Here is a 21,424-nt window from a genome sequence, read left to right on the forward strand (position 1 = left end):
TGGAAGTTAATATATTGACAAGGAGATCTGATCGGTGGTTACCAGGGAAAAGGGGGGGTGGGGGGAGGGCACAAAGGGGGAAGTGGTGTACCCACAACATGACTAACAAAAATGTACAACTGAAATCTCACATGGTTGCAATCTATCATAACATTAATAAAAAAAAAAAGGTGGGGGGTGACTCTAGAACAAAGGAGACAGCACACGCAGTGCATTATCCTTGGGGAGTCCCGGATTTGAGTGTAGTGTACAGCTGTGAAAGATCTGCTGAGAAAAACAGGGAAATACAACACGACTGTATATTAGCTAATAGTCTTCCACCAATGTTAAATTTCTGGGTTGTGATAATGGCACTGTGGTTAGGAGAATTCATTCTAGTTTTAAGGAAATTTACACTAAATTGTTTTAGGGAAAAAGAGCCAGGATCCACAACTTGCTTTCAAACAGTTCACGGGAAAAAAAAAGTATGACTGCATAGATTCGAAAATGGAGGGAAAAAATAACACATCTAGGAATTTCTGGACAAAATGACACGATATCTGGGATTTGCTTCAGAAAATCAGGGGAAGAGAATGAAGAGCCCAGGTGAAGACTGGCAGGTGACCGTTAAGGCTGACGCTGAGTGACAGTGGGTACAGAGGTGCACTATGCTATCCAATTCACTTCTGCAGAGTCTCAATTCCCTATAATAAAAATTTTTTAAAACACAGTACTGATTTTCATCACTCTGACTTTCTTAGAATCTGTGAGTACAGCTAGCCTTTACTTGTGCTACCTGCATTATTCTAATAAATGGCTCGAGAGCAGGAGCCTCTGCTCTGCACGAAAACCCTCCCGTTAACTTCCGTGTGCATGAACTCACCTGTGTTACTTGCATTTTTAGCAGCTTCCAAGGAATCTGAAGAAACCCCATCTGAAAAACTGAAACAATATATTTAAAAAAGTATTACTGTAAAGAAAGTTCCAAAGACAAGTAGCCCAAGGGCACTTTTCTTATTTAACATATTAAGATGTCTCTACTGTGACTTCAGATTTGGGTGGAAGAGAACTATGGACACGCATGTCTGTTATCTGCAAGATACTTTCCTCTTTGTTATTAAAAATAATTCTACTAGCTAACAACCCCCCATACCCTTCCCCACAGTTCTAATTTCCAACCCCGGCCGAAGCTTCTTAGTTTTCATTTCTCCAATTTCTTTCCTCAAAAAATCTGCTCCTGTCCTCAAATCAAACCCACTAAACCCACCACCAAGCATGCTACAGTTCAGTCAGCTGCTAAAGCGACCAAAGAAAAGCCGCCTGACCAAGCTGTTAGGACACAGTGCCCACAGCGGCTCTGTCGGCTGGCCACACAGTCTCTAAAAACAATTAAACTTCATAAAAATAGGTCTAACAGTTCTCAAAGATGCCTGGATACATCTCTCTCACCAAAAATAAACCACATCAAACACTATACACAACCAAATGTGACCTTCAGATCAATCCACCAAACAAAATCTTTCCTTGACCCCAGAGGCTACAGAACGTTAGGATGGTGTCAAGTCGATCGTATGACTCCACCAGGGAGATGTTAAAGCCCAGAGGGCAAAAGGACCGCTTCACACAAAAGGCTTTAAGGATCAGTATTTGGGAAACTTTTCATGTCTGAAGTAATTTCTTTATGGACACACACACACAGACACACACAGACACACACTCCCCTCCCCCCTGAGTCACCAGCTAAAACTTCTAATGATGCTTACTGAAATATGGCTTGGCTCTTGCTCATCAACTAAAATTTAAAGTCCAATAAACAAAATCTATTTTGGCTTACCTGTTATCTGCCATCTGAATGTCTTTATCTCCTACAAATCAAAATAATTGTAACAATTAACATTACCAATATTCACAAACAAAAAGTTTTTCATATGTGCTCCTCGGTTGTTCACGGAGGACGAGGATGCACTGGGAGGTGGGAGAGGAATCTTTCTGGGGGTGGAAACGTTCTACATCTCGAATTGGGTATTGGTTACTTGGATATATACACTTGTCAAACCTCATCAAATCGTACACTTAGAATCTGTGCATTTCAGTGCATGCAAATTTTACTCATACAAAATGTCTCTTGTTGGCACTAACATGACTAGACTTCAGAGGAAGAACGATTAATCAATTCTTTTTCTTTTTTAAAGATTGGCACCTGAGCTAACATCTGCTGCCAATCTTCTTCCCAAAGCCCCCCAGCAGTACTTGTACAGCCTAGTTGTAGGTCCTTCTGGCTCTGCTATGTGGGACGCTGCCTCACCACGGCTTGATGAACGGTGCTAGGTCCACGCCCAGGATCCAAGACGGCGAAACCCTGGGCCGGCAAATGAGGACACGTGAACTTAACCACGTGGCCACGGGGCCAGACCCCAATTAATCAATTCTAATTTACCTTATCTCCATAATAAATTTTAGCAACAGGAACATGTATTTATGCTAGACCAATTATTTTAGAACAATTCAAAGCATTTACTGGTATTTACATCTTGTTTCAAACTCTCACAGGATGATTTTTACATTTTGAGTATTCTGTACGCTCTATGACTTCTACCCTGAAGGTGCAGAGCTGGTATAAAAACACTAAGTAACATACTCAGGACTCCACTTTTACAAGACACATATAAAAAAAGACTATCTCCAGATAAGATGACTTTCTGCCTATAAATATTGAAAATGGGCTCCAGGACATTTACCTCTTAAAAAGAAGAATTTTATATTAATGAAGTTTCAAAACCCTATCTAAATGCCTAGCTAAAAGAAGTTGTCAAATGTAAAATAAACCAGAGGTCTGGTGATGAAGCTCCTTAATCTTAGATGCAGTAAACACTTCAGAACCTCTCTGAAGGGTTGTTCCAGGCTGACAACTGGTTACTGTTTCATTTTTAGGTATTTGAGCAAAGCCCAAATCCCTCAATTATACTGCTTTAGGGTAAAACAAAATAATAAAATACTATGCAAATGTTACATTATCTTTTTCAAAATGCTAAATGATTTAAGGAAGCAGATGAAAACCAGAAGGAAATAAAATGCAACAAATACGACAACAGCTGGCCATACGCACACCATCACCTTGCCAGTTACCCACACCGGCCCCAGGTTTGTGAAGGGTTTCAAAAACCCTTCAGTGGTCCCTATCACCTTCTGCTGATTCCCAAGTCACTTCACACAGAAATCCAAATTCCTGCACTTTCTAGTTCTGTCTACCTCACCACTCCTATTCTCACATCATGGTCCTTTGCACTCTGCTACATGCATATAGCTGCAATCAGAGTATTCCCAAGTTTATAGTCTGCTTTCCCACATATTATAAATGCAAAATGTGTAGGTCTTCAAAATAACATTTGATGACAACATTCTAAAAGCTAATACACTTACCATTTACCAGTTGTTAAATACTGAGGGGTTTTCCCCTGATATAGCTTTGATAATGTCTTTATGAACATATAGTTTATCATATATTTACGTTATACAAACATATTTATATAGCTGCCCATCCCCGAGTTATTATTTATATGACAATAGTAGGATCTCGATAGTAGGATTTCTGTGTCAAAGTATGAATGGATACTGAGACCTCCTGCCAACTAGTTCCACACTGACAGCAACTGTAATTTGGCTGCATAATGAACACTCTCCACGGTCTAACAATACCCCAGTAGTGCCTTCTGCAGCCTACACACACTCATCACCAGGAGCCTCCTCTCTCCTGAAGCAGCTGCCAGTGCTTCGTTTAACGGCCCTGGTCTAATTAAACTGTCCAGTTTAAGGGACAGACTCCAGTCTTCACCCAGTCAACACCCCTCATTAAGTAACACAGCTAATTCCAACTCCTCCTATACTAGCAAGGGACCTCTGTGACGAAAATCCAGTTAGGAACCATGCAGAGTGCACTAGCTCAAAGATGGGTCGAGATTTTTGGTGGATGCTCGTTGGTCAGAGGATAATTTTCAATCTTCTATACAGCAAGCATTTATGGGTAATCAGTCTCACCATCTTAAAGTTTCGTTTTTCTGAGGGCATATTCGTGAGATTCTTCATTTCATATTCCTTTGTTTCCATTTTAGATTAAAATCCTTTCACATTCCTCCCCTTTTGATCAAAATCTTTCACAGAAAGCATTACTGATCAACCTTATCACATGGGTATCTTCCTTAATCAGAGAGATGTTGAATGCTGTAAGGTAACTGTGTGTCCCATGGAGGAGGAAAATGGCTAGCAAATATTTGGCCTCATTTGAACAACAGGACTGAGAAATGCAGAATCTCGGGTCATGTTCCTCCAAGGTGGTCAGCTCATTTCCATGGTCAGCTGAGCTTCAGGACAAGCCTTGGAAAAAAAAAGAACTTTATTTTGTACATAGATCTTATTTATACATCTGTACTAAATGTACGAATCTATTTGTACAAACAGATTTATTTGTACATCTGGGAGGAAGGGATTTGCCTGCTAATACAAGGCAGCAGAAATTTAATTAGGAGGATTATACCAGGGCCATAAGTCCAATTACAGCTACTGACTGGACTAAACTTCTCAACCAATTTCCCCAGCTGCCTATATTCAACAGGGTGAAAATGTCCCAGGTCCCTGGGGCTTGGCATATGTCAGTTAAGTTTTATATTATCTTTCATTATTTTTAGTTCTTGCGTTATTTTCCCCAATTTGTTAACATAAAAACAGCACTCTTCCCCAAGCAGGGCACAGCTTCCCCTTGCTGTGCCGTGAGGAGGTTTAGGGCTCTGTGGTTTTGTAAGGCCACTTCCACTAGGCTGCCTATTCGGGTTTGTTGATAGCCGAAAGGTCTAATAGAAACATTAAAGGTAGTAGCCACGACTACGGAGAGATTCCAAACTGCCTTTTCAAGTCCTTCTACTCTATCACAAGGGAAAAAGACTCAGGTAAAGGAATGTCCAAATTCCTTTCTTTCTACTATGGGAGTGTTTGTGGGCATCCACCCCAAATTGTACCCATCTCAGCTACGATGTGCTCTTCTAAATTGGGAGGAGAAAGACCCCAGATTGGATACACAGGTGGTGGAAGGAAGGATTTTCATGACTTTGGCATCAGGAGTGAGGGCAACTCCACGGCATCCTCTGCATTTAAGGGGCAGCATGGAGTAAACATTTCTTCCACACAGAAAGAACCAGTGTTTCCTAAAGAGAGGGCATAAGTAGGCCCTTTTGCCCAGATTTTTTTTTTCCTGGAATAAAAGAGATCTCATGATCCACAACAATCATTTACACACAACATAATTGGTTTTGTTAGTGCAGTGGGAATGGTTACAGGAACATCTTAAATTTTGATATATTTAGACTAACAGATGAGTTTGATTGTTGTGGATGAGGTTCTGAAAAGGTCTCGGGACTTTCCAGGGAGAAGGTAGGTTGAACTAAGTTCCCACCATTCACCAGATTTTTGCTCAATTCCCCATGAGTTCAGGTTCCTCCTAAGTGTTATTAACTCTGGAGCAAATCCAAAAAACAGCAAGAGAGTTTTTTAAGGTGGGAACGAAGGGGTACATAACTGTCAAACTAAGGGCAGCAAGGCGGCCAGAGAAAGGACAATTACAACTTTAGGCAGCATGATTTAGTTGAGCCATACAGAATGAAGCTAAGGCCTGGTCCAGATATTTTGGGAAAGCTGTCCACTTCTGATGCCATTGCTTTAGTCCCTGGAAATTTTTAGCTTTAAGTCACCAGTTGGGGTGCAGGTCCACTCAGGTTTGGGGGCTTTTAGATGGGACACACGAATCCAGGAGTCCGTCTCTCGGAGCTTGGGGCACAGGGGTTAGTCAGTACCCCTGGTAGAGGTCCTTCCAACGAGGCTGGAGGGAGTCTTTATGGAGACGCCTTTTCCAACAGATGAAGTCTCCAAGCTGTAAAGTGTCATGTTTCACATCTTCATCTCCTGGGAGCACATTGTGCGAAGACTGTTCCACCATTGCATGATTACGCCCAGTGGATTTAATTAGACCCTTGTGAAACTGAATTATGTGACCTTTTACTAGTTGTGGGTTAAAGGAAGCAGGGGCTAAAGGCATTGGCCATCCCGTGATTATTTCAAAGGGTGAGAGTTCCTGAGTCCCTAATGGAGTAGATCTAAGGTTTAGAAGAACCAGTGACAGTACTTTCGGCCAAGGTATTTGGAGAGTTTCAACTAATGTAGCCAACTGGATCTTTCTAATTCCATTTGTACACTGGACTAGTTCTGAAGACCGAGAATAAACACATTGGAAATGCTACAGAACCGGCCAGACAGCAGACTTGTCCAGGTACCTGTCCAGTGACGCTGGTCACTATGGAGTTCCAGGGAGCTTCCCCAAGTGGGAATAATCTTTTCTAAAAGGATGTTAACTACAGAAGAGGCAGTTGCCTTCTACATGGAAATGCTTCAGTCCAATGTGAAAACATACAAACCATTACTAGAACATATTATATCTGTGAGATGGGGGCAACTGTATGAAACCCATCTGCCAGGCCTCAAATGGTCCACTGGGTAAACTAAAATGTTTCGAGGTGGTGCAAATAGGTTTCCCTGGGTTGAATTCAGGACAGATGGAGCAAGACAAGCATTTTCTGTGGCCTTACTGATGTTTCCCCACCAATACTGACTCATAGATGTTACCATTTTCTCAGTGGACCAATGGTTTAATTCACATACAGTGGTCAGTAAGGGAAGATTTTTAGATTTTCCTGGCAGGAGTGGCTTATTAACGGGTCCAAACCAGAGTCCCTTTTCTTCACTGTACCAACAGCCTTCAGCTTTCCAATTTGCTTCTCCCCTTCAAAGGCTAGCTGTTGTAATTCCTTGGTCACTTCCCTTAGGTCCTCGCCAGGGAGAATAGTCTTTTGGACTGTGATAGAGGTCGACAAATCTCATAAGGGCAGTGTTTTTCGCAGAGGTATCAGCAAGATGGTTTGCTCTGACTTGCAGTGACTCAGACTTGCAATGCCCAGAGACTTTAATGATGGCTAGAGCTCCTGGTAGTAGTACAGCATCCAACAGATTTCATACATAAGGTTCAGTCTTAATTTTATCTCCACTGGAAGTGAGGAAATTTCATTGTTCCCATAACATTCTAAAGTCATGGGCCACTCCAAAGACATACTGGCTATCAGTATAGATGTGTGCTGTCTTGCCTTCAACGAAAATTCATGCTTGGGTGAGGGCATCTAATTCAACTTGTTGAGGTGAAGTAGCCAAAGGCGAGGGTGCAGTCTTAAAACCTTGAATGGAGTTGATCTCGCACACCCAGCACAAAATTGACCATTTTCATTTTTTAGGTAAGACCCATCAGTAAACCAGGAAGGATCAGTTTCATCAAAGACACTTCTTGTTAAGTCATCACGAGGGGTCAACAGGTGATCCTTGAAAGTCAGACAGTCATGGGAATGCCATCAGGGGAGGAGGGAAGAAGGGTAGCAGAGTTGAGACTGTTACAGAGAACAAGAGTGATACGAGAGGCAGTTAGTAAGAGGATTTCATAGGAGGTAAGACAGCTTGCCGGAAAGTGTTGAGTATGGTGTGAATTCAAGAGTCTCGACAGTGCGAGGTATAAACACGGTCAAGGAGGATCCCATGACTATCTCTGCTGTAGTCTTTACTAAAACAGCAGTAGCAGGTATGGCTCTAAGGCACAGGGGTGGTAATCATTGGGCCAGATTTAATTTTTGGCTGTAGTAACCTAGGGGTTGGTGATAGCCCCCATGTTTTTGAGTAATTACTCTAAAGGCATTCCCTCCGTTCTCATACACAAAAAGGAAAAAAGGTAGCTGATAATTTGGGTCCACAAGGGTAAGTGGATTTATTAAAGTTTCCTTCAAGGTCTTCAAGGTCAAGTTATCTTAGTCATCCAAACAAGAGGATCAGGTTTGGCATTCTTCAGTAAGGCATATAGGGGCTGAGCCATTAAGAATTTTGTAATCCGGGGCTGGCCTGTGGCCGAGTGGTTAGGTTCGCGCGCTCTGCTGCAGGCGGCCCAGTGTTTCGTTGGTTCGAATCCTGGGCGCGGACATGGCACTGCTCATCGGGCCACGCTGGGGCGGCGTCCCATATGCCACAACTGGAAGGACCCACGGCGAAGAGTATACAACTATGTACTGGGGGGCTTGGGGAGAAAAAGGAAAAAATAAAATCTTTAAAAAAAAAAAAAAAAAGAATTTTGTAATCCAGCTGTGACAGTAACCAGCTAGCCCAAGAAAACCCCATAACCAACATTTAGTTTTGGGGTTTGGAAAGCTTAAAATGGTTGAAGTGTACTGGGCTCTAGGCGTAGCCCCTGTTATGTGACTAAATGTCTTAAATACCAAACCTGAGTTCAGACAAATTGTGACTCTCCCTCCAAGACCTTATGTCCCTTGACGGCTAAGATTTTAAACAAGTAAACAATGTCTTTTTGTGAGGAGTCTTGGGAGGGTAAGCAAATCATCCACATATTGTAGTAAGGTGAAGCCTCCAGAGAATTCTATCATTTAAGTCAGGCTTTAAAATTTGTGAGGAGGATTCTCAGTGAAGCCCGGGGGCATGACTGTCCAGGTATATCATTGTCCTTCCCAGGTAAAGGCAGAGACACTGACAACCTCTACCAACATGAATACAAAACATGCACTGCAAAGTCAACCACACTGAAAAGGCTGCTTCCAGTAGGGAATGGACGCCAACAGCATGTGGGGATTAGGGATTAGGGCAGTGAGGAACTACCATGTTGTTTATCACCCTAAGATCCTGGACAAATCTCCACCCTTGACCAGCGATTTTTTTTTTTTTACAGGTAAAACAGGGGTATTACAAGGAAGGTACTGCAAAGGATAACGAGTCCTTGGGCCTTATAGTCTCCTATGACGGGCCTTACATCCTGTAAGGCTTCGTTTATAGGACATGGGTGTATCCATGGGAGAGGTTTGGAGGAGTCAATCCAGATTTTAACGGGAGGGGTACTATGAATTCTGCCTACGTCTGCTGAGGATTTTGTGCAAAGAGTGAGGGGTACTTGGTTTAACAGTGCGGATGAGTCCAAAGTTTGGTCTTCTTTGGTTTGTAGAGTACAATAAAGGCAAACGGGGTTGAATTCTCCCGAGTGTTGGATTTAACTCAAGGGATATTCCCCCTTTGGAGAGAAAAAATGGCAGCATATTTCTCCAGGAAATCCTGTCCTAATAAATGTAGGGGAGCCGAAGTGCTGAGGAGAAATGGGTGTTTGTCTTGCGAAGGTCCCACACAAAAAGATACGGGCTGAGAAACACGGACATGTTATGCTTTGAGAGCCCCACTATTTGAACATATGTATTATTCCAAGGAAGGGACCACTGAAGCGCAGTGGGGCTGAGCACTGACACGGTGGCCCCTGCGTCAATTAACACCATAAAGAGCGTGTCTCGGATCTGGAGGGCAGTCTGCCCCAGCCTACTTAATGGCAGGACGGGGAACAGTCCCTCAGACTGAGGATGTCCTCAGAGTCCCAACACGGGGCTGGGTTTGGCAGTTGGTTCTGGGAGGGTTACAACTGTCTGGATTGCAATTTACAGCCGTTCTTCTCGCAGTGACCAGATTTTCTGCAAGAACGACACGGTCCTATAGGACAGATCTGCTGCAGAGTCTACGTCTGTTGGAGACGGAGATTCAGAATCTGAGCTGTCTGTCTTCTGACATCATTTGCTGGGGTATGAGCCAACTGACTGGCCAGAACGACAAGGTCAGCGTCGACACTGTCTCCCATTCTACACAGGTTCTTTTTGTCTCTTTTGGTGAGGCAGACTTGGCCCTGAGCTAACACCTGTTACCGATCTTCTTCTTTTTGCTTGGGGAAGATTTAGCTGAGCTAAGATCTATGCCAAGTGGTGTATGTCCACGCCCAGGATCTGAACCTGCAAAGCCAGGCCCCCGAAGCAGAGCATGCTGAACTTAACCACTAAGCCATGGGGCCCTGAGCTAACATCTGCTGCCAATCCTCCTCTTTTTGCTGAGGAAGCCTGGCCCTGAGCTAACATCTGCTGCCAATCCTCCTCTTTTTGCTGAGGAAGCCTGGCCCTGAGCTAACATCTGTGCCCCTCTTCTTCTACTGTATATGTGGGGCACCTACCACAGCATGGCTTGCCAAGCAGTGCGATGTCCGCACCTGGGATCCGAAGCGGCAAACCCCGGGCTGGTGCAGTGGAACATGCGCACTTAACCGCTGGGCCACCAGGCCGGCCCCCTCACATAGGCTTTTGGCTATGCTGTGAGCTTGGTCATATAAAAACAGGTGGTGTAGTTTAAACCCTACAGATTGTCTGGGGTTTTCCCAAACAGCAGTTTTAAACCAGTACCGGGCTTGACCTTCTCCGACAAACATGTGGACTGACTGATAGATCAGAGAGACCAAGTTGGTAAGTCAGGGTTACAATATTGAATTCTTCCGCAAATCTATGGGGATCCTCAGCTACTCTGGGAAAGTCCTTAATTATATCTCTAAGCTCGGGTTTTATCCATGGGGTAGGAAATTTGGGGTGGTTTAGCAGGATCCTCAGAAGGTCTAATTTTGAAAGGGAAGGTTTTAATGGGCTTGGTTGGTGAGGTTTCAGTGACAGGAAAGAAGGAAGTTCAGATTGGGGGGAGGGATAAGGAGGCGGCACAGGGGAGGTGGAACAGTTGGGGAGGACAGACCTCGGCAAGCACCAAGGAAGAGGCCTCTGACATTTTTTATTCATCTTTAGCTGTTTATCTGCTTCAGTCAATTTGGAAACACCATTTTGTAAGGAGGCAATTTTAGAATCCTAAACACGTTTAGAAGCCTTGAGATACCAATTAAAATAGCGGTCCCATTTGGATTGTTTAATTTTGTAGCCGTAGTCTTCTAACTTAGTTCAGAGAAAAACAAGTTAGGAGAGATCAAAGGTTCCCCATAATGGCCCCTGGAATTCTAAGTTATCCTTAGTAAGACTGGTCCATTTAGTCAAAAACGTGCATGAGGAAGGAGTGAAATAAACATAACATAAAATCGGCTGGGGTTCCTGAAGGGGGGCCACCCTTAGAATATTTAGATGACTAGGATCCCATTATCAGATTCAGAGCAAAACAATACTCACCAGAACAATCTGTCCCTATCCAGATCTCGAAGTCAGAGAGCTTGAACAAAAGGAGGGGACTTGAGATCTGAGAGGAGACTTACCAAACTGAAAGTTATAGCAACCTGTGGAGGCCAAGAATGCAAAGGGCTCAAGTGTGCAGACCGTGCTTGATTCCGGGGGTTGCCCGTCATTCCTTGGTGGTTGTCTCCTTTGGATCCCACTTCTGACACCATGTAATGTCAACTGAAAAGGAGGTAAACTGAGGCGAGTTCCAGTTACCAGGAATTGAGCTTATTTGGGAATAGCAGAGGAAGTGTAATTCAAGACACGTGAACTGCAGTGAGGTACAGGCAAATGCACTGACGGTTTAGGGCTGGTGGCTTTTATGAGCAGAGTGCAAAAGGGGAAAATCCAGTTAGGGACCATGCAGCAAATTCACTGGCTCGAAGATGGGGAGAGATTCTTGGCAGATACTCATTGGTTGGAGGATAAGTTTCAATCTGTAAATCAAGCATTTATAGGAAATCAGTCTCACAGTCTTTAAGTTTCATTTTTCGGACGGTGTGCATGTAAGAGTCTCCATTTCATATCCTTTGGTTCCATTTTAGATTAAAATCATTTCACATTTCAAATCCAGACCTTCCTGCCTTTCCCTACCATCACCAACCACTTCACTTCCTGCTGCCACTTCCATCTGCTCAATTCAACATTATTGTTGCTGTTGTTGGAACAGATGACAATCAACAGCTCAGTCAGGGTCAGGACTGCCGCAGCTCAGCAGCATTCCCAAGAAATCCACTGTCTAGAAACAGAGTGAGAAAATACGCCTTCTATCCTGTTCACTATGTAGTCCCAGGGCCCAAAACACCATTAGGCACAATGAATATCTGTTGAATGAATAAACACCCTATTGCAGGACACAGGCCAAAGAAGTTCACCTTCCCATGGAATGACACCACGCCAACTTAAGAGACTGCAGTGACACAATGACACAATTTATTTTTCATCTATGTGAAGGCATGTGCAATTTAATGCTATTTTTGATGACATGATGACAAAGCAGTTAAGTTAAACCCGACAAGACATTCTCAAAAAAATAAAAAGGTGCCAAATCAAGGATAGAAAGAGAAAAACAAACAAAACAATGAGCTTAAACAATGGGAAAGAAAATAATCTTGAAGACTTAAACCACCACCACCAACCCAGAACCCAATGTTTAGAACAAAGCAGATACACAATAATCTGGTTTTGATGTGGGTTTGAATCCTATCCCTATCATTTCCTAGCTGTGTAACCTTGGTTTCGACACCCATAAAGTACCTATCTGAGAAGGTGCTGCAAAGACAGAATTACACACATAAAGTGCCTAAAACATGACTCACTCCAGCTCTCTTCCCACTTTTTTTTTTTTTAAAGATTGGCACCTGAGCTAACAACTGTTGCCAATCTTCTTTTTTTTTCCTGCTTTTTCTCCCCAAGTCCCCCCAGTACATAGCTGTATATTTTAGTTGTGGGTCCTTCTAGTGGTGGCATGTGGGACACCAACTCAGCGTGGCCTGAGGAGTGGTGCCATGTCCGCACCCAGGATCTGAACCAGCAAAAACCCTAGGCCGCTGAAGCGGACGGAGCGCATGAACTTAACCACTCAGCCACAAGGCCGGCGCCTCTTTCTACTTTTCTAAGTGTAACATGCTTACAGATCATTCCATCTATTGCTTGATATGAAACCAACAAACCGAGTTACCTTAAACATTGCTCCCTTTATCTAAGGAAAAATAATGTAGAGTGGTGACATGATAAACAAGCTACAGTTCATTTAGTCAAATTTCATCACCACAAATTACCTGCTTTTGTTTAGCGATTCCTACTACAGTTAAAATAGAAAGTTACGGGCCCGGCCCCATGGCCGAGTGGTTAAGTCCGTGCGCTCCGCTTCAGCGGCCCAGGATTCGGATCCTGGGTGCAGACATGGCACCGCTCATCAGGCCGTGTTGAGGCAGCATCCCACATGCCACAACTGGAAGGACATACAACTATGTACGGGGGGATTTGGGGAGAAAAAAGCAGGGGGGGAGAAAAAAGAAGATAGGCAACAGTTGTTAGCTCAGGTGCCAATCCTAAATAAATAAGTAAAATAGAAAGTTACAAGGAACCACCAAATTTGCAGTTTGAGAAATATAACCATCCATTTGTTTTAAATGCTGATATGCTGGGTTTAATACCAATTTCATGAAACCAAAGTCCAAGTCTCATCAGAAGGTTCTTCTACTTCTAGAAGGCAACCAAATTTAAATATGAAAGGGATACCAGGCAATAGAATATTCTAAAATTTCAAAAGAATGCAGCAGTTCAGGTTCCCTCCCAGGGTCAAAAATTTTAACTGAGTCTACAATTCTAAATTTGGATTGACACACAAATTTCCACGATTACACAAATGAGTGTTTTGCTTTTATTTTTATAGGATACCTCACAATCCTATTTATAAATTATTTTTACTCCGAACAAGGGAATTGTTCTCATGGGGAAAATTTTTTAATTTCTGTAGCAAATTATCCAACATAACTTTAAACTCCTTATTTTTAACTGAAAACTTGATCTGTAGCTAGACTAACCATAGAATTTCAAATTGGGCCATTTTTGAGAGAAAAAGGTGTAGGCTGGGGAATATAGTCACCCTTCATATAACCAAAACTTTTATACATTTATCATCTCTCTTAAGCAAGTCAAAGGACCTTGGAGTTATCCTACGGAGGGTAACTGAGTGATTAAAATTAACTTAAATGAAATCAATATGTTCTGTAAGACTTCAGAATTTCATTATAGTCCATAATCCTTATTAAATTAGGGTGGTAGTTAAATGAACCCTATAGCATAATCACTTGGTTTACATACTGTCTGAGGGACGGCAATTCCACCCTGTCCACCTAAGAGGGAGGCTGACCGGTCCTGGAGGACAGGTCCAAATCCTCCAGGAGTACTATCATGCTTTGGCGTAGGATCACAGCAGAAGAGACAAAGAACCATCTATTCATCCATCATAAGGAGGAATCAGGATATCCCCGCAGGACATCCCAACATCTCCACTCACAAAACCTGGCCAACACAATGAAGCCTTAGGACAGGCCAGATCTAATGGACACTGCCCTGATCAGCAGATCCTTTATCCAGTCTGTGACTGCATTCCCTAGTATTAGAAGGGAAGTGTGCTGGAGGAAATATGCTGGGCAGGTAAGTGAAAACATACCTGAAGTAAATAACACAATGACCTGTGTAAGTTTCTGAATAAAAGCTATTCTTGCTAACCAATACACCTGTCATTTACACTTGTAATCTCTTAGCAATTAAAAAAAAAAAAAAAAAGAAGTCTCCAGGTCCTAAATTCATACAGGTAGTCTTGAAATTATGTTCAAACTGATTTCAATCACACGTAAAGGCTGATAATCTAATGTATACGCACTTCCTTTTTCTTCTGGCATTCATCAAAAAACTGATTCAAGGGCTGGCACCGTGGCCGAGTGGTTAAGCTCATGCGCTCCGCTGCAAGCGGCCCGGTGTTTCGTCAGTTCTAATCCTGGGTGCGGACATGGCACTACTCATCAAGCCACGCTGAGGCAGCGTCCCACATGCCACAACTAGAAGGACCCACAATGAAGAATATACAACTATGTACCGAGGGGCTTTGGGGAGAAAAAGGAAAAAAAATAAATCTTTAAAAAAAAAAAAAAAAAAAACTGATTCAAAAAATCACATACTATATGTTTATAGATGAACTAAGATTGGCAAACAGTTAATTACTGCAGCTAGGTGTTAGGTATGGGGAGCACTACTTTTGAACATGTTTGAAACTTTTTACCATCATGTTTAAAGAAAAAAAGAACAGATAATGCACGTTTGTCTTCCCACTGGAGAACAAGTTCCACTGGGCAGCGGCCTGTCGACTCGCTCAGTGCAGCAACCAGCACAGGACTTGGCAGGAGACAGCGGCCAAGCAACCGCTGCTCCATTCATCCATTCACTGCCATTGGTCACCGTCTGCTTGTGTGTTACCTGTACAGAGCACGGCGTCAGGGACCCCATGAACACCTTAGCCTCTCCCAAGTAGTTTCTGATCTAAACGCCAGCAGACAACAGTGAATCATGTCTTCAGAAACTTGGTAGAGACCAAGCCCTCAGTTTTCAGGAAGAAAGTAAAGAAACTACTTCCTTTCCTTAACCAAAACACACTATTTTTACTCAAGGCACAGTGGTTCTTCAGTGCTACAGCTCCAATTTCCTCCCCCACTCTCTTTTCTCTGCAATTCATTAGTACAAGACTGAATGAGGCAAACATGTGAACGTTTTTCTTAATCCAGTATTTACAGACCTTGTCACCTTGTCAGAAAGGCTTTTCCCTCTCCACTCTACTTCACATTGAAACCACCCAAGTCCCTACTCCTTCTCTCCACGTTTGTCAAAAGCCTCCACCACTATCTAACTTGTTTGTCTGTCTGCCACTGTGCAAACACACGAGGCTAAGGCCTTCTGTCTGTTCTGTTCAGTGCGATCCCCAGTGCCTAGAACTGTGCCTAGCACAAAGGGTGCTCACAAACGAATCAAGAGATGCAAAGCACTGAAAGCTACTTTGCGATAACTGGGTAAACAAGAAATGTTTCAAATTATAACACTTACAAGTGCATTCTTATAACCACTGCACATAAATATTTAAAGTGTATAGTCAATCTCTCTCCCACAAAACTCCTCAACAGAAATAATCTCATCTTGGTTTTGAACAGGTTTTTTGGATAATAAAAACTGCACTTAAAAAAAAAAGGCCCATGGAGCCAGAATGGCAGCACAGTTCATTACAACAGCTGACAGAGTATACTCGTAAGAGGAAATGTAAGGCTGCCCAATGAGTGCTCAAGATCAAAAGGTAAAGGTCACAAAGGGATCTTTTGTAGTTTTCTTACTATAAAAATACACCGCCTCTCAAATTCAATGGCAAACTAAGGAGAGCAGCCCTGCTTTCTCTAGAGAGGGTAAAGCAGAAAACCAGCAGCTGTCACGTGAAAACAAATCTGCCTCATCACAAACCAGTTCTTGACAATTTCCTACCAGTCAAACCCAAAATCCTTCACTACCTATTGATAAGGGCTTCCCACTTACCCTGTGCTCCAGGGCCAATCTCACAACTGCAGTTCAGGGAGGCGAGTATTTGCTAAACCAGGAGATTATCATGCAAAGTAAGCTATACCCCGTGAGAGCGAGTTCCGGCAGCGATACCGCATCAGCGACTTTCTACTTCTAAAATCATCCCAGCGGTAGAAGAGCCAAACTAAGTACTGTCAGCCTTTTCCTTTGGATGCCTAAACACGCTTCCCTTTAAAACAAAAAAGCAAGCACCCCTTAGACAGCAATCCCAGACCGAATTTCCAACAAGCTCCTCACTGCTGCCTGATTATTCAAGTACGGACATCACCGGGAGTAGCAGTACCGGTTTTCGCCTGTTTCATACAGTTGATGGTCCCTAGGCCTTTAGGAATTTAAATCACCCTCCTGCCCACACGCTATTCTTCCAAAATAAACAAAAAAATGTAGGCTCTGGCAAAATTTTTGAAAGTACAACATGAGCTTATCAGAACAGTCAAACCATTTTAAAACTGTGGACAAGGAATGGAAAGGAAGAAAAGCAACTCTAAAAGTAAGTAATTTCTAACTCTATCATGCGATTTATACTGTACATTTGAGGTCATCCCTCCTGATGCTGGAAGACTATCAACTGATCAAAAGAAGAAAACAGGAAAAGATCTCAATCCCAAGCGCAGCTGGCGAGAGACTTGCAGGCACAGGGAATTAACATGCTCTCACCATCAAGAGGCTGCTAAAACCCTGACTGGTTAACAGAAATATTTTAATTAAAGATTCAAGTACAAATTCAGACTGCCATGTGTTAATGAACATCCCAACTCTAAGTACTTAAGCTCTATAAAATTATGAACTGCCCCATACAGATAAAAATCTCAAAACTCAAAATACTCACAAAACTGCAATGCCTGTACATTTCTGGAGGACAAGAATCCTAAAACGGATGTACCCATTTCAGAACTCAGTTTACTGAGGGTATCAAACCAAAAATGACAAAATCAGCTTTGCAAAGAATTCGATCAATTTCTCCAATCACTATTTTGTACTTGTTTTGAAAAATAACACAAAATTCACAAGTGTTCAGGCGTTATTTTATGATACAGAGGCACAGATAACTGCAGACATTCTGAATCAGTAACCCTGGTCAACCAGGAAAAAAAAAAAGTGCAAATCTATGTGTAATAACAGGTATTTAAGACAGTAATATAGTGTTAAGATAATTACTATTTTATATAATCGTAAATAACTATTTTGAGAATAATTCTTCTTATTGTACCGTGACAAGAGGCCTTAAAATTCTAGTGAAAACACTCGTAAGCAAACTTGGGAAGGTTACAATTTCTAAGCCTATTTTATCTATAAAATGAATTCTTCTTGTCATTATAATGCTATAAGAAGTTAAGTTTTGCAATAGTGTTTTTATTGACCAAAAAAGTCTTATCTTCAATTGATCCTTTCAAATCTCAGAAAAAAATATGATAATTTACCCTCAAAAGATGAAAGGAGAAAATGTCCCCATCTCCAAAAAAGTAGCTAGTAAATCGAGAAAATTCATTTTCTGGGGTTTCTTTTTCCTGAAACTCTACCTTAATAAGTGAACCCCTACTAGGTAACCCTAATTTTCAAACCATTTCCCTCTTCTTTAGTCACGAATTTAATCTTTGGAATATATCCCTATTCTAGCCCCACCTTCGTTTCTCTGAAGTTCATTTGACATTGCCACACTATTTATTCCACTAGCAATTGCTAGTCCCAGTCTGAAATAATTTCCAGATTTTACTATGGGAAGCATTCAGCGTTCTGTGGAATCACAGAATTTTAAGCTGGAAACGATCAACCAGCTCAAATTCTCATCACCTAAACTTCAGTTAGTCTCAGTGCAATCATGAAAACAAAACTCCTCATTAAAACTTCTTCCAGGGGCCTGGGGCCAAGAGGTTAAGTTCTCGTGCTCTGCTTCAGGGTCGGGGGATCCGAAGGTTGGGATCCCGGGCGCCGACATGGCACCACTCATCAGGCCGTGCTGAGGGGGCATCCCACATGGCACAACCAGAAGGACCTACAACCAGGATATACAACTACATACTGGGGGATTTGGGGAGGGAGGAAAAAAAAAAAAAGAGGTAGATTGGCAACAGATGTCAGCTCAGGGCCAATCTTTCCCACCAAGAAACAACAACAAATCTTCCATTGCCTCCACAAGATAAAGCTGGGCAAACTTAAAATTGCCTGCATTTTCATCCAAGCTCTGTCACCTTGGACAAGCCACTCTACTTAACCTCCCAGGGCGTTAAGTTTCCTGAGCAGGAGTTAAATGGAAAAACAGGTTACTAGCTTATTCTGAAATGAGTGAGCACGTGCGAAGAGATCAGAGGCGTCGCCGGCGTGGTTACTCGTGGAGAGGTACACTTCCTACTGCGGGAAGGCGGTAACTTCTACAGACTTCTCAACTTCTGGCTCCAGCGACTCACTGGACACACCTCTACATTCCTGTACAGGAGAGCGGCCGCAGGCCTATTCTAGACCGTCTGCCTGCAGGCGGGAAGACGGAGCCGGCATTCCTAGAGAAGGCGAAGCACAGCCGGCACGTGAGCCAGAGCCCGCATGCACGCGTCCCCGGGCTGGCCCTGCAGCAGCGAAGGGCACAGGCGCCGCGCCCCGAGGGGTCTAAAGCCGTCACGGGACTCGGGCTCCCGGAGAGGAGCCTGCGGACGGGCAGGTCTCATCGCGCCCACCGACGGGGAGCACGCAGGAGGCGAAAGATAGACGGTGGCCGGGCGCCCGGCAAAGGACAGACACTGACCGAGCGGAGGGGACGCACGGGACGCTGCCGCCGTCCCGTGCAGGGTTGTTATCAGTCTCCGCTTTCGGGAGGCTCGAGTTCTCTCTCCTGGACGCGACGGCAAGTGGTCGAGCGGCCCTGACTTCCCCGCCGCGGACACCAGGCCCCCCGTGCCCGCGGTCACGCTCCGGCCTAGGAGGTCCGGACAAAGGCCTCGGGCGGCCCCCCGCGGGTCACGGCCCCCTCGCCTTCCGGGCCGGGCGGGCCGCGCGGGAACAAAGGGCCTCCTGACCTTCAGGCCGCCCGGCGGGGCGGGGAGGGACACCTGCCGCTGCCGCCGCCGCCGCCCGCTCGCCCGCCGCCCGCCAGCCTCCCCGCGGGCCCGCCGCCGCTCCGGGCTCCGCGCGCGGGCCCCGCCCTGCGCCGCGGCCTCCGCGACGGCGCCAGCCTGACCCCGCCGCCCCGGGGCCCGCCGCGGCCGCCGCCCCGGCCCCCGCCCCGCGGCCGCCCCGCGCGCAGTTACCCCGCCGAGCACCGCGCGTCCGCACCTCACGCCTCCTGCGGCAGTGGCGGCGGTGGTGGCTGCGCTCGCTCCGGGAACTGCGCCGCCGTGGCCGCCAACAACGCCGCCTCCCATTGGCCGAGCCCCCCTGCCCCGCCCACCGCGAGCAAGGCGGGCTGCGACTGGGCGGGCGTGGCGCAACTCTAATACGCTTCGGCGCCGTCGTGACTACCAATCAGAGGCCGCCGTGGGGGCGCCGCGCTCAGACCCGCGGGCCGTATGCAAATGGAGTGGGTGACGTCTGCGGCGGCGCGCGCACGCCCGCGTGTCTCTTTAAGGGGTGGGGGCACGCGGTGGCCACGTGGGGGGCGAAGCCCGCTCCTCCCGCGCTGCTTCTCCACAGTTGGCTCCTGCCCAGGCTGTCGCCCACCCCAGAGCTGGGTGGCCCCTTCTCCCTGACCCGCACCCCAGCCACCCTAGGAATGGGCGCCACTTCCCGGCCCACCCACCTCCCGCGCCCGCCTGTTCCATCCCCCCTGTCTCCCCTACCCCGCCACCTCCGCCTGTTCCCGTGCGCGCTGACCCCGCGGACCTCGGCCGCCCAGTCCCCCAGGCCTCTCCCTTCCCCGGATCCCCGGGCTCTTCCTGTCTCCAGGGCTTCGCACGTGGGGTCCCCTGGTTCTCGCCCACCCCGTCCGGCGCGCACAAGGGCTCCCCCGGGTAGCGCCCAGATCCGCGCCCCTCAGCGTCTCAGCCTGGCCCCGGCCGGGCAGACCCCACCGGGCCCGCGGTGCAGCCTGGAGCTGGGCAAGGGTGCAGGCTCAGCCCCCCACATCACAGTTTGTAGAAAAGCACTGACCTAGAGGCGACTTGAGGACCATGATGACCGGGCTGAAAACCATACCCTAAGCCTGGGTTCTGAGGCTCTTCATTTCCGTCTTGCGTTGTTTTTGTCTCCTTTTTCAGAAATAACTTTCTTTGGTGCGGTTGCTTTTGAAACAGTTTCTAACTAATTTTTATCGAGTTGTTCCTGTTCTATGGCATTTGGAGGAGGGGGGAGGTTTGAAACCAGCAGGAGGCTCCTGGTTGAGGCGCTCATTAAGGATATGAGTCAGTTACAAACCGCGGGGTGGCCAGCGGGGTGCCCAGGGCAGACGGCACAGCCGGATCGGCAGTAGGTCTGTTGGGAGGGTGTGTGTGCGATTCCTATTTGCCTTACTTAGACTTTGTGACTTTTCTGTAATGACGTTGCTTTGCTTTTGGGGAGGGGAGGCCAGAGCTCACGGGAGGAAGCATGAACTTCAGAAGAAGAGAACGTGAGCATTTTCAAGTTTGGAGGGCTTGATCCTCCTTCTCTTTGATAAAGTCTCAAATCCACTGAAGCCGCTGGATCTGGCCCTGCCCAGACGTTGGGGGCTGGTGCGGCTGGCATCAAGCTGGTGGAGCCCTACAGGAGCCAGCCCACCCGACCTGGGCTGGTTGGATAAGCAGCCCCCCCCCGGCAGGCAGCTGAGCCTGGTCCTTGGGGGGGTCTAATGAAGGTGGAACAGTTGTGGTGGTGCAGCCTTTCCCTGGGATCACTTCAATGAGTTGGTAGGAAGGTGGGCGATGTCCACCGGAAGGCTTTTTATCTGTAACGGTGTTTAAAATGCTGTTTTCGTTTCCTGTGGCTCCCACAGCTAAGTATCGCCAACTGAGGGGCTTAGAAAACACAACAAAACTGTATTCTCTCACAGCTCTTGAGGCTCGGAGAAAGAAATCGAGGTGTTGGCAGGGCTGTGCTCCCTCTGAAGGCTGTAGGGGAGGATCCTTCCTGCCTCTTCCAGCTTCTGGAGCTCCAGGCTATCTTGGGCTTGTGGACACATCACCCCAGTCTCTGCCTCCTTTCTTACATTGCCTTCTTTCTGTGTCTCTTGTGTCCTCTTATAAGGACACTCCAGTCACTGCGTT

General features: G+C 45.6%; 1 protein-coding gene across 18 annotated transcripts in view; it reads right to left on the minus strand.

Annotated features, from left to right (window-relative positions):
• NAP1L4 (nucleosome assembly protein 1 like 4) overlaps positions 1-20,675 on the minus strand; it is a 49,820-nt gene extending 29,145 nt beyond the window's left edge. For 2 of the 18 annotated variants that reach the window (XM_070565783.1, XM_070565791.1), the window contains exons 1-4: positions 19,521-19,622; positions 11,168-11,566; positions 1,814-1,844; positions 863-921 (exon numbers count right to left, since the gene is read on the minus strand). In XM_070565783.1, coding sequence (XP_070421884.1) covers positions 863-921; positions 1,814-1,827 — 73 coding nt within the window. In that variant the 5' untranslated portion in view covers positions 1,828-1,844; positions 11,168-11,566; positions 19,521-19,622. Of the gene's footprint in view, positions 1-862; positions 922-1,813; positions 1,845-2,229; positions 2,334-4,014; positions 4,351-11,167; positions 11,567-18,521; positions 18,752-18,993; positions 19,327-19,495; positions 19,659-20,333 lie in introns of those variants that run through there. The other 16 variants (XM_070565782.1, XM_070565788.1, XM_070565786.1 and 13 more) reach the window with 12 other exon arrangements.
• Between the last annotated feature and the right edge of the window lie 749 nt (positions 20,676-21,424).

This window comes from Equus przewalskii, chromosome 11 (assembly GCF_037783145.1).
Source record: "Equus przewalskii isolate Varuska chromosome 11, EquPr2, whole genome shotgun sequence".
Taxonomy (NCBI): Eukaryota; Metazoa; Chordata; class Mammalia; order Perissodactyla; family Equidae; genus Equus; species Equus przewalskii.